Source organism: Aotus nancymaae, unplaced genomic scaffold (genome assembly GCF_030222135.1).
Source record: "Aotus nancymaae isolate 86718 unplaced genomic scaffold, 86718_ANA_hifiasm-v0.15.2.pri h1tg000067l, whole genome shotgun sequence".
Taxonomy (NCBI): Eukaryota; Metazoa; Chordata; class Mammalia; order Primates; family Aotidae; genus Aotus; species Aotus nancymaae.
In genome coordinates, this window is record NW_026988482.1 from 9,615,967 (window position 1) to 9,629,624 (window position 13,658).

The 13,658-nt window shown below is 40.0% G+C and overlaps 1 protein-coding gene across 6 annotated transcripts in view; it reads left to right on the forward strand.

The window, feature by feature from the left end:
- LPP (LIM domain containing preferred translocation partner in lipoma) overlaps positions 1-13,658 on the forward strand; it is a 725,954-nt gene that overhangs the window by 213,600 nt on the left and 498,696 nt on the right. For 2 of the 6 annotated variants that reach the window (XM_012470873.2, XM_064366915.1), the window contains exon 1: positions 2,417-2,959. The exons of the other annotated variants lie outside the window; for them this stretch is intronic. In XM_012470873.2, coding sequence (XP_012326296.2) covers positions 2,921-2,959 — 39 coding nt within the window. In that variant the 5' untranslated portion in view covers positions 2,417-2,920. Of the gene's footprint in view, positions 1-2,416; positions 2,960-13,658 lie in introns of those variants that run through there. 6 annotated transcript variants of the gene reach the window in all.

Sequence of the window (13,658 nt, forward strand, 5' to 3'; positions counted from 1 at the left end):
TTGCTATTTGCCCAGGTCCTACCTTAACTTTGAAGGAACACTTTTTAAACCCGGCATGCGTCAGAATTAGGAATCCCACCCTTGGAAGTTACGAGTTAGTAAGCCTGAGAAAGCGTGGGAGAATTTGTGTTACAATCCCAGATGATGCTGAAACTGTCATTCTGTGGCCTTATGTTTATGAGTACTTCTTTAAAGCAGAGTTCAAGACCTCTGTTTTCCAGGATATTTAACTGGCTATCTTAGTCCAAAGTCTTTCCTTTCTTCATTGCCTCCTCCTCTCTCTCCTCTCCTTCTTTACTTCTTCCCTTCCTTCCTTCTTTCTCCCACCCTCCTCTCTATTTCTTCTCATGAAATCCATATGATGCCCTGTCTGAATTATATGTTGTTTTTCTTTTTGTGGAGATGGGATCTCACTATGTTGCCCAGGCTGATCTTGAACTCCAGGGCCCAAGTGATCCTCCCACTGAAGCCTTCCAAAGTGCTGGGATTACAGGCATGAGCCACCACACCGGCCTGAATTCGACAACTTTTTATTTATGTGAGTGTTAGAGACTCCATCATCCACTTCTTATGCCTGGTAAACACTTTTATTAGGTAAGGGAGACAGCTTTGCATAAATGAACAAACATCTAGATGAAAAACCTCCAATCCTGAATCACATCTTGCCATTACCTCTTACTAGCTGTGTGTTCTTGGACATCTTACGGACTTGAGTTTCCTTGTCTCCAAAGTGATTATTCCATTTCCTTGTACTGCAGAGGCTCATGAAAAAGATCAAATGAGACAGCAGGTATATAAAGTGCTGTGCAAATACAGCGGTACTAGTAGGAAATTATCGTTGATGTTTTCTTTGTTTCTGTTCAGTTGACTCATTTGCCTTATCATTAAAGATGAGGCATGAAAGAAATGCTGTTTGTAATATGGAATGGTGGGTGGAGCTGATGGGATATGGGGATTTTAGGAAAGCTCTTACAGGTTTCAGGAAATGATTTTCATACCAAGAGTTGTGTGCTTAGTTTGAAGAATGATGTTATATTTATACTATAATTTTCTTCAGATAAACTGTGATAAAGATTTTGAGTATTACTTTCATATTCTGAGCTTCTCATATGCACTTGAAAAGAGCCATGAAATAGTAGTAGTGGTTGCCATTTATAGGGGACATAGGGTGTTATTATGGTTAAATTTATAAATCTTTAAAATTATGTTTTTATTATCACAAAAATACCTAAAAAGAGTACATCCTCTAGGTTTCCTTCCCTCCCTCCCTCCTTCCTTCCTTCCTTCATTCATTCTTCTCTTCCTCTCCTCTCCTCTTCTCCCCTCCCCTCCCCTCTCCTCTCCTCTCCTCCCTTCCCCCCACTCCCCTCTTCCCCTCCCCTCCCCTCCCCTCCCCTCTCCTCTTTCTTTTCTTTTTTTGACGGAGTCTCACTGTGTTGCCCAGGCTGGAGTGCAGTGCCACAATCTCAGCTCACTGCAACCTCCACCTCCTGGGTTCAAGTGGTTCTCCTGCCTCAGCCTCCTGAGTAGCTGGGATTACAGGTGCCCACCACCACACCTGGCTAATTTTTGTATTTTCAGTAGAGACAGGGTTTCACTATGTTGACCAGGCTGGTCTCAAACTCCTGACCTCAGGTGATCTGTCCACCTTGGCCTCTCAAAGTGTTGGGATTACAGGCATGAGCCACTGTGCCTGGCCCCTTTAGGTATTAAGAAAACATGTCTATTCCTCAAGTGCTTACTCTGCAAAGCCTAGGTCTGCTACCAAGGAATAAAAATATGGCTAAATATATTTCCTTTCCTCCCAGAGTTCACTATTCTATAGAGGACATAAACACATAAATAACTAGCTCTTGCACCAAGCAAGATGTACAGTGTGATGAAGGAGAGGTACAGATAGCAGGCTGTGGGAACCCGAAGGAGGGTTTCTGTGGGCATGAATATGAAGGAGGGGCTTCCTGGAGGAGGAGGTATTTGAACATTGCTTTTGAAGAAATGCCTTTTGTGCATTTGTCTTTTTCTTTATTGGATATCCTTTTTGCCACTTTCCTTCTGGAATTTTCTTTCCTGGCCATTAGCCTCTCCCTCCTGCACCGCTGCCTCACTCTAACTGCCATGCTCCTTTGGACTTCCTCTTTCTCTTGTTCCTAATACTTTTACATCGCCCTCCATCCTTTACTCCTTAGCTTTCATTTTTATTTGCAGCATTAAAGATAGCCTCTTTTTATTTCCCTGTATTGATTAGATTGACGTGTTTACAATATGGACACACCGGTTTTCTCTTCTTCAGGCTCTGAATCATCAAGTCTACAATTCCATGTCTGGTCAGCACCTCTATGTGTTTAGTGCCTGTTGTGGCTGAGAAGAGATAAGGTCACAGTGGAAGAAAATAAGTTGTTAAAATCTGTTGGAATACAGTATCAGCCGTCGGGTTTGTCTAAGAATCCAGTGGAAACCACGTTCTGTGGCCAGCATGTCAGAAGCTTTTGATGTTCAGAGCCTTACATGTTGATACTTTAAAACAATGTAATATAAATTCACATCAACTAAATCCAGACAATTTCACCATCCACTACATTATTAATTCCAGATGAGAAAATTCATTAGGGCTCAAATTTTGTTTGAGGCTCAACTGTTTTTTAAATTATTATTACAATGATTATCTATTTATTACTATTTTTTTACAACTGATGGGAAGGGAAATTTAACAGCTGTGTGATTAGCAGGGCATGAAATTAAAAATGTTGTGCACAGAATCAAGTGGTTGTTTACTACAGAATCCCTCATCTGAGAATTAAGTGCCATTAAGACCGGCCACAAGACGACATCTTTCACCATTCAAGTTTGATTTTCACACCTAGTATTTTTTTGCTAAAAGGCCTTTAACCTTTTCTGGAAGGAAAATGCACGTGGATTCATCATGAAGGTAGCATCAGCATTTCTAACGCTAGTAGTCAAGGTAAGAATCACACTTCTGTCTCTCACAGAAAAATACAGTACAACTACAGCTTCAGCCTCGCTGCTCTGTCAGTTAAATTAGAAAAGGCTGCAGCCGCGTTAGTAGCTTCAGCCTTTCCCTCTAAAACTTTAGGAGTTTCATATTTCCATAAAGGCAGCTCAGATCCCTAGAGCATGAGTTTACCCTTCCATTTTCCTAGGTGTATAGGCTGTTCACATCTTTGGTTTCTTTGCAAATGCCCTACTTCAGCTGAGCTCTAGAAAGTACTGTGCCCTTGTTCCTTTGGGCAGGAGGTTGGTAGTCCTCTGCAGAAGTGTGGTCAAGCACGTTAGCTGGGCTGTCTTGCTCGAGGTTTGAAAGCAATGCCATTTGCTTAGGCAAGTTACGTGGACTCTGTGCAGTTCATTTGCCTCATCGTCCTCCTACCTAATGAAGGTAATGACAGTGCCTACCTCAAGGATTACTTTGAGGATTAAGAGGTATTACCAAAAAATGTTTAAGACCCTGCCTGACTCATTGTTTATGCTCAGTTAATGTTAGCTATCTCCATTTTTTTTCAGGCAATATATTATATTGTGTTTGTTGGTCTTTGTTTCATATCTGACACAGACTTGCTTAACTTCTGTCCTGGAATCTTTTATCCATCCCTGTCTTACTGTCTTTAATAGTGTCTTTCTTGTATGATACTTGTTTATATACCTGCCTTAATTCATTTTTGTAGGCAAATTTTATCTTCATATTTGTTGAATTAAACCAGATACAGCCTCTACACTTTGGGAGAATGGGGCTGGTGACAATTAATACAGAAAACTTTTATTGAAGATAGACATGCAAAAACACTCAGAGTTGAGGAATTTGTAGTCATTAGAGGAGAGAGACATTAGTTTTAGCTGGGATTGGAGTTAAGTAGAGAGGAAACAAAGACTTTCCGGAGGAGGAGGGATTTGATCTGGAACCTGCACGCTCGTTAGAATTTGGATTTGACCTGGCAGAAAAGGGGAAACACTTTCTCCCAGGCTGAGTGGAGTGTTGGAGCTGCACATTTCATTTTATTTTTCATGTTTGTTTCCTGCCACCCTATGGCCACCATTCAGATCACTTGGAGGCCTGTTATTGTAGGTGAGACCCAAGTTCCAGCACCTGTTGGTAAGTGTAAGTGAGTGAGGCTTTTGTAGTCTCCGTGTCTTGTATATAGAATAAACAGAGGAGCAAGCCCTGGAGTCATTTCTAATAAGTGTATTTCAGAGGGGGCTGTCTTCTTTTGTCTGAGTGAGAGGCAGGAAGAATAGGAATTCTCTTTAATAGAGTTCTCTTTAGAGCACTAATCACAGGGCTAATAAAGGGCTACTGAGTCTTCCTTATTTATTTATTTTTTTCCCTCTCTCTCAGATGAGTTTTAAGGGCAATAGAAGTGCTTTGGCTTTTTTTTTTTTTTGGAGACAGAGTCTTGCTCTGTCGCCAGGCTGGAGCACAGTGGCACTATCCTAGCTGACTGCAACCTCCGCCTCCCTGGTTCAAGCAGCTCTCCTGCCTCAGCCTCCTGAGTAGCTGGGATTATAGACATGTGCCACCATGCCAGCTAATTTTTGTATTTTTAGTAGAGATGGGGTTTCACCATGCTGGCAGGATGGTCTTGATCTCCTGACCTTGTGATTCGCCCACCTCGGCCTCCCAAAGTGCTGGGATTACAGGCGTGTGCTGCTGCACCTGACCTGGCTTTTTTTGTTGTTGTTGTTGTTGTTGTGATCTCTAAATCTCACTTTTCTCTCTTTATCTCTTCCTTTCCCTAGAAACTAATATTAAAACCACTCTTGTCCTCTGCCATTAAAAATAAATCTGGGTAGGTTTCAGCAAGAGAGTATTTCCTGGAATGCATTATATTCTGGGCAATAGAGCTGTATATTTAAAGACTTTTCCTGTAGAAGGTCATTATGACAAGAGGGGATGCCACCAGCAACCCTGAGTTGTATGGTAAATGCGTTTCACACTGCATCTGTCCTGCCTCTGCTCTCTGCTATGTCAAGCTGATTTTAAGTTTATTGTCACTTTTAGCAAGTGACTTAATGAGGAACCATAGTGTCCATGTTGCTGGCCAAGCATTACATGTCATGATTGTAGAATCACGAGACTGGAGTTTTAGTCTAGACCTTAGAACACATACCTGCCATAGGTAGAGTTATTTGAGCAGCAGTCTCTTTGAGACCGGAATTCAGGCAAAGGGAACACTGGTTCCTAATTTGCTGCCATTGCTGAAAACATCTTGGTAATATTCTTTTGCTTTCCTTCTTTCTTTCTTTCTTTCTTTCTTTCTTTCTTTCTTTCTTTCTTTCTTTCCTCTCTTTCTTTCTTTCTTCTTTCTTCTCTGTTGAATGTGATTGTTAATTTTGTTTTTATTAAAAATCTGTTTCCAGTTTTATCAAGATACAATTGACAAAAGTTATATATTGTTAAGGTATAAGCATATTTTGATGTACATTACATTATGAAATAATTACCATAATCAAGCTAAGTAACATAGGCATCACCTCACATAGTTACCTTTCTGTGTATGTGGTGAGAACGTTTAAGATGTACTCCATTAGCGAATTTCAGGTAGACAATACAGTATTAACTGTAGCCACCACACTGTGTATTAAATCTCCAGAATCCTTCATTTTGTGTCACTGAATCTTTGTATCCTTTGACCAAGTACCAAGGTCTCCTCGTTCCTCTGGTCCTGGTAACCATCATTCTACTCTGCTTCCATGTGTTTGACTTTTTCAGATTGCACATCTCAGGAGGTCACACAGTATATTCTGTGTCTGCCTTATTTCCTTTGGCAAAATTTCCTCCAGATTCATCCATCTCATCAATTACAGGATTTCCTTTTTTGTTAAGGCTGAATAATGTTCCACATGGTTATACACCACATTTTCTTTATTCACTCTTCAACTGATGGACATTTAGTTCAATTCCATGCCTTGGGTATTGTGAATAATGCAGCAGTGAACATGGGAGTGCAAGTGTCTCTTTGACACGCTGATTTTGCTTTAGGGAGGAGTCTGGTGCTGGGCTTCATGGTGAAGGGCACTCTGTCTCACCTGGAGGTTATCTCAGCAGCGTGCAGGGGCTTGTGCAGGTCATATTAAACTGTCCTTCCTGCCTTCCTCAATGCATCATTTCTTAGTTCTGTGTTCCACCCGGGTGTTGCACTCCCTCACCTGAAGTCCTTAATGAAGGTATTTTGGGAAGGTATTTTGATGTGTGGCTATTTGTTTGGATGTTTCTGAGACGGAATGAGTGCTGGAAACTCCTATTTTGTCATTTGCTAGTGTAACTCCACCTTGGAATTGTCTTCAGAGATAACAATGAGCCACTGCCCAAATCAGAGAATCATGAGACGTGAAAGCATGGCATATGTTTACCTGCCATGTGTGTGAGAAAGCTGAGACCCTGAGACAAATACTGACCTGTGCTGCAGAGTCTTTCAGTTACACGGGGACAGCATCAGTTCTCATTCTGTTGTTAGCACCATGCCTAATGTCTTCCCATTGTTTTGCTGCATTATAGAAAATGGATTCTTAGTTGAGCCTATGAATAGTTAGGAAAAAAAAAAAAAAAGAAATAGAGGAGAGAAAGTTCCCCTTATCATGGCCTGTTATCACAGGGTATGTCTGTAGCAGAGCGAGAACCCAGTCCTTACGGAATGGGGCTTCTTCCAAATTCCAAGAAAATCTCAAGAAGTAGAAATCACTTTGACTGTCAAAGATTTTACTTGGCTGTTGTCACATCTATTATCAAATACATCTGATATAGATAAAAATGGAGTTAAACATACAGTTAATAGATACATCTGGTATAGATAAAAATAGAGTTTAGCATACTAGTTAATATATAAATAGAGTGTCAATAAAAATAGAGTTAAATGTACAAGTTCTAATTGGATTGTAGAACTTAAAGTTCAGGAATAAGTATCCTGTCAAGTCTAAAGTTACGTCCTTGTTGTAGTCAGTTGCCATATTCATGGCAGCCTTTCCTAAAACGTGCTCCATGAAATGCTAGGTTCATAAATGGTCAAATCACTCTGGGACTCTTGCCATTATCTCTATCCCTTGTGGAGCTTCTCCATGTATTCTCAACATGTTTAACTCTGAGAAGTCCAACAGGCAAAAGTAAACAATCACAACTTTCTTATCTGTTACGTTAAATTCAGATTTCGTTCGATTTATTTTATAATGGAACCATTTTGTGGATGATTTCCCAGACTTGTGTTCAGTGGAACATTCTTTGGATAGATGGAGTTTATTGTTAAAATTCTTAAGGTTCACATCTGTCATCTTGTAATAATCTTCTGTGAAATATAAAGTCATTTGGGCTAAACTGTAGACCTCCATCTGCCCTCCCTTCTCCACAGGAGAAATTACAGGTTTATTTAAGGATCAAACAGTTTTGAAATGAAATGTTGTTAGGAGGGGGAAATAAAAACCTTTCAGAGCCTAATAATTGCAGAAAGAAGACAGTGTTATACCAACCAAACCAATTTTGTGAATTAGCGCTTTAACTCAGAGAGTTGTTCCTGAAAATAGCTTGTTTTTAAGCAAAACTTTGTCGGCTTCTGGTGGTACACTTTTTCACCATCAAAGGCACAAATGTGGGTGATTTTAAACTGTGACATACTTTTTACATTCAAAACCAGGGCTTGTGGAAGAAACAACACTCTTTTTTAACTTTTCAGAAACAGTTGGCTTGACCATCATGGCTTTTTTTCCCCCTACTTCTTTAGGATATTAGCATTTCATTAAGCTGGAAGGGTCCTTAGAGATCTTGTCCAAACCCACCTTTGACAGATGAGAAAATAGAGGTCAAGAAGGCTTTAGTAATCTTTCCAAGGCTTTTTATTAGTTACCGACAAAATCAGAACTAAAGTCCATGTCTCTTACTTACCTGTCAGTTACCTGCTCAATGCCTCTTTTATTTGTACACTCTGTTAAAAAGAAAGGGGTTGACTGTTTCTTTTGGTTATAACTCTTATACTACAAACACACACACACACGAGAGAGACAGAGAGAGAGAGAGAGAGAAAGAACATGGATGAGAGCCATGATTAGGGACCCTTTTATGCTCAAGGTGAGAAGACCCTCTATAGGACCTTGAATGCCTTCTTTTCTAAAGAACTTCACCTACCTCATTTCAGTTCTTTAATACTATTCACTTTGAAAACTGGTTTACCTCAAAGGAAGAGGTGTGTGTGAAAGAGAAGGTTATGTATCACATTTTATTTCTCTATCTTATTTCAGGCAGACAGATTAACTACATCAAAATGGTGTTTACAGTTATCACCCTGAGACAAACTAGCTCATCTCCAAGTACTTGAGGGATGTTGCCTAGTTATAAATCATCATGTGATTCTCTCTCCTCCCACCCCATTGACAGCTTCTTTCTTCTTTCTCCATTGTCCATGTCTAAACCTGGGGGACTGTCTCACTCCATAGACAGAAAAGGAAGGTCAGATCCAAGGTAGATCTTTCTTCTGCTAGTTTTAACCTAGTGGTAGCAACAAAAGACAGTTCTCATGCCTCTGAGTTTCTTGCTTTAGGTAGAACAATTTGATAGGTTAGGGATCATAGGAAAGGTTTGTTTTTTAAATTCTCCATTAAGAAGATGCTATCTGTGGATAGCATCATGTGAAGGGAAGTACATTAAGCTTAGTAATGGAAGATATGGGTTCTAAGCTGCACCTCTCTGCCAACTAGTAGTGAGATTCTGGGAAAATTAAACATTTGTTTGGAACCACCTGTGGCCCAGTGTTTTCATTTGAGCTTCAGGAGTCATAATTCTTATCTTGTCAATCTCCTGGGGTTGTTGTGAGGATTAAATGGGGTAATAGATATGAAAAGGCTTTATAAACTGCAAAGCACCTCATACATATATGTAAGGCGTTATTATTATCAGTAGTAATAGCAAACGCACACTGCTGCTTTTAAGCCAGGTACTGTTTTGAGCACCTTATGTAAGTTCACTTAATTCTGACAGCAACTCTGCCGTGTTGATGATGACCAGTGCTGGGCACTGTGAATCAGCAGGCCTAGCAGCTCACCTTGATTAGCTGGCGATTTACTCTGTGTTCTTGGACATGTCCTTTCCCTTCCCTAGGCCTGAATTTCACTCTTTGTAGAAGAATCACTTAGACTCAGGTTGGATAGAAGGGTTCTTCTGTTCTGTCATTTGTGATTCTGCCGGCAGTCATCGGCCCCATAGGCCTAGTCACTGATTATTAATCAGAGCCCACATTTAACTGAGCACAATCATTATTTTCATTCTATTGCTAAGGACACACACAACTACAGAGAGCTCATGTCAGTTCCCGAAGGTTGCACAGCCTGCATGTGGTGGGGCTGGAGTTCACACCTTGCTCTTGTGCCCTGGAATGATGGCAGCAAGATAGATGTGGGTAACTCTGTAGCGACTCCAGGTGTGTTACATTGTCAGCATCCTCATCGAATCAACATCATGATCATCACCGAGCTCTTCAGGTTTTTGGTTGTTGTTATCATTTAACTCCACAGTTAGATTTCCAGCATCTTGATTATAGCTTTTCTGTACTGCAATGTGTATTGCCAGTGTTTTGTGCAAGATATGATGCAGGCTCGTGTCTCACAGTATATGCAATTTGTTTTGTGTCCATCCTATAGATCCTTTGAGGCTCTCTCAAGGAAGCCTGGGTTGGCATCTGCTGAACTGTGTTTGGCAGAGTGTTTTTTTTTTCATGTCGCCCCACATGGCGCTGGGAAAGCCATTTGAGGAGGTCACTGTGGCGTGAATCTGGACAGGTCTTTCTACAGGGAAAACATGTTTCAGGTTGTGGCCCTTTCATTTTCTACATGGCAGATGGACCCTGATTTTTCTCACGCCTGCATAACTCTACTGGTGTCTCTTGGCTGTTTCAGCTTTGTTTTGCTTTGCCATTGTTTTATTTATTTTTCTGAAGACTTGCTTTTCTTGGGCTCTGCTTATATACAATACAAAATTTGTAGACCATTCGTATATGGGAAAGAGTCATACCCATTGAAATCGGAAGAAAATTGACTCTTGGAGCCCAAAGAAACTGACATAAATCTCATACCACAAACATCTTCAATTTCTGACTTTGCTTTCCTTCTCTGTGTGCTGCTGTTCCATGATCTCTCATTGGGACCAGGTTTCTTGGAGGGTTACTGGCAACTATTGACCCACTCAATGTACTTATTTTACCATTAACCTATTACAAATAGCCTGCTCAATGCCCATTAAATGACCCACTATAGGGGTCATTCATTCATTCATTTATATAAGAATTATCTACATTCATTTGTATATGAATTATTAGATATTAACTACACCGAACCAGACAAAATAAGGGATACTAAAATGAATTAGACACAGTTTTGCTTTCAAAAACTGAATACTCTGAAGAGGGGAGATTTGTTAATTTAGTCAAGTAATCTTTGATGCCCACTGTGACCAGCTATCAGGCAAGTCATTGGAACTGTGGGCACCTGGCAGCAACAAGCCTTTTCATTACAGGGTTTCTTGTCTAGGGAAGAAAAACATCATGTTAATAATTTTATAAATAATTATGTAATTATAGTTGTGATAGGTGCCACAGAGGAAAGGCTGAGTATTGTGGGAATATATATTTGAGACATATCACTCTGTCCTCCAGGCTGGAGTGCAGTGGCATGATCTCAGCTCACCACAACCTCTGCTTCTTGGGTTCAAGCGATTCTCCTGCCTCAGCCTCCCGAGTAGCTGGGATTACAGGCATGCGCCATGACACCTGGCTAATTCTTTTTGTATTTTTAGTAGAGATGGGGTTTTGCCATGTTGGCCAAGCTGGTTTCGAACTCCTGACCTCAAGTGATTTGCCCACCTTGGCCTCCTAAAGTGCTGGAATTACAGGTGGGAATGTTACACAGGGTCATATTCTGGCCTAGTTTGTGTGAAGAGGTATGTTTCCCCAAGGATGTGGGGTTAGCCTGTTGATGATAGGCATGGGAGAGTGGGCTTAGACATAGGTACCTCTCATATAAGGTAGAAAGTCTTCTGTGCCCAACCGAAGTGTTGTAGAAGTTGAAAGGGGAAAAAACTTTTTAAAAATTGGCTTGACAGCAAAACTTCTCTCAGTGTCTTCTTTTTTGTCCCCCTCTATAAATGGTAGGTTTTAGTAGTATCATGACCCTTTTTAGTAATTACAAATTAATATAAGGAAAATTTACGTTGTTCCTTACTACCTAGACTTGTTAAAATAATTCGCTATATTTCATATGTACACAAAGGATCCTTGAATCCAATTAGTAAGAAAAAACACTTCATTGTCACTGTTAAATAATATGAAAATAAACAACTGGTTAAAAAAAAAAATCCCAAATACAAAGCCTCGAGCTTCCTGCTGGTATCTGAGAGTGTCTTGGAGGAAATGTTTTCAGAACTATCATTTTTATTTCACATGTATTTATTTGTTTATTGAGTCCTTCCATGTGTTAATTACTTTATTGGACTGTTGGAGGTGAGAAGGGGAAAGGTGTAGGCAGGGCCACTGCTTACAGCTGCTCAAGTTGAGCATTGCTTGAGGGCAGGAGGGCAAGAGGGGCTGAAATCCTGCCCTTCCCCCTAGCCAGGCTAAGATGAAGTTCATTTTTTTTTTTCCTAATTTGCTCAAAAGAAACTAATGATTAGCAGAGATCTTGGTATGGAAGCATAAGACACAAGTTTGGTTTCGTTTGAAAGCACTCATAGTTTCATTGGTGAGGCAGACACAGGACTAACCAAAATTAATTAGTTTGCCAGCCACAATGAAATATGTTAACCAGAGATGCAAATGACATTCTGAGGGGACTTGTTTGAAATCCTTTAACTCTGATAGGATGGGGATAATAAATTCATATGACATTCGAAGAGACTTGTTGGATGGACAAGTTTTCTCCCTTAATAATTATCTTTATTAAGATATAATTTAATTAGCTAAAGAGTAGAATTTAATAGTTTTTAGTATATTCATAGAGTTGCACGACCATCACCAAAATCAATTTAAAAATATGTCCATCACTTCAAACAAAAACAAAAAACAAAAAAACTTAGAGGTCACTTCTTGTTTGTCACAAACCTCTTGCATCCGGTACTAAGCAACCACGAATTTACTTTATAATCTGGGAAGTTGTGCATTTTGGACATTTTATATAAATGGAATCATAAAATATGTGTTTTTTTGTGACTTTGTTTCTTTCAGTTAGCATAATGCGTTCAAGATTCATCTGTGTTGCAGCATGATAGTAGGCTTCTGATTGGAGGAGGATGGAAGCAAGTTCAGCCCAAAATGATGCATCAGGGAGAGCTAAGAGATTAACCTTTGTAGGAAACTATGGTCTGTGTTGGAAAGGTTGAAAGTAGACTATTAGGTCTGCCCAGTACGGCCTAAGGGGAATGTTACAGGAATTGAAGTTAGAAATGTAACTTTGGAGCAGATCATGGAGTTTGTGAATGCTTGGACTTTTTCTGGGATGCAGATGTTTTTTGAGAGGGGAGTGATATGACATGATGGGCATATTTTTCTTCCCTATAATGAGAAAAATTGTTGACGCTGTAAGTTCACCCCGGTTGGTAGTGAAGAACCAGGCGTGGAATCATGAACACCTGACTCCCACCTACTTTTCCATCCTATTCCACTGCCTCTTACTTTTTATGTTTGTTGGCTGGAGCAAGTAGAAAAAGCACAGATGATTTGCTTTCTGTTATAATTATTTTTTAAACTACTAGAGGCATGGTGGAACATTAAACTTGATAGATTATAGTTATAAATGTTGTTCTTTGGGCACTTGGCATGAGGCAGCATTTTCGTGGCAAAGCCTACTATGTATATTTTTATCACATTATGAGAAAGCAGGCCCTATTCTGGGCCACTTGTTTGCTTCTGCAGGACTCTGACCTGTTATTTTAGATGCTGAGTCTGTCCTCGTTTTCCTTTGGACTCATGGCCTTGAGCACATCCTTTATGTTTATTTGACAGATTCCTGCCAATCAAATGGAAGGCAAAGGTATTCCATGGGTAGATGGCCTGCGTTTGTATCTCTTGTAGCCAAGAGAAATCCCTCATTGCGTTTTTCTGAGCTACTCATGTCACAGGCTTTTGCAAGAGGAAGGATTTTAGAGATTATGTGGTTCAAAGGTTATTAAATTAAGGCTTAGTGGTCCATGAACCTCCTGAAATTGTTTGTAAAATTATCTTCAATTGTGTGGAGGTATATTTTTCTTCCCATAAAATTCTCAGATGGATTGCATCCTGAAAGGGTGAAGAATCATTTATCTACCAACAATATTGAACTTTTATTGAGTATTTACACTATGCCATGTACAATACTTGCGTTATCTCATTGCCTCTTTACAGCTCATTTTCATGGATTAGGAAACTGAATCATGTAGCAGTTAAGCTGACTTGCCCAAGGTCACAGAGCTAGTAGGTGACAGAACATAGATTCAGACGCTGCACTCTGACCCCAAAGCCTATGGTCTTCATTCTTCTGCATTTTCAACCTCCATGCTTGTTTTGCACTACTGTAGTTTACCTTCTATAGACTCTGGAGTGGATTAATTCTCCTTTAATAAATGGGTAGTAGAGGCCCAGAAAGAAATGAAACGTGTCTAAGATGGTCCTTTGATTAAAGACGTGTAGCTGTTAATATGTGAC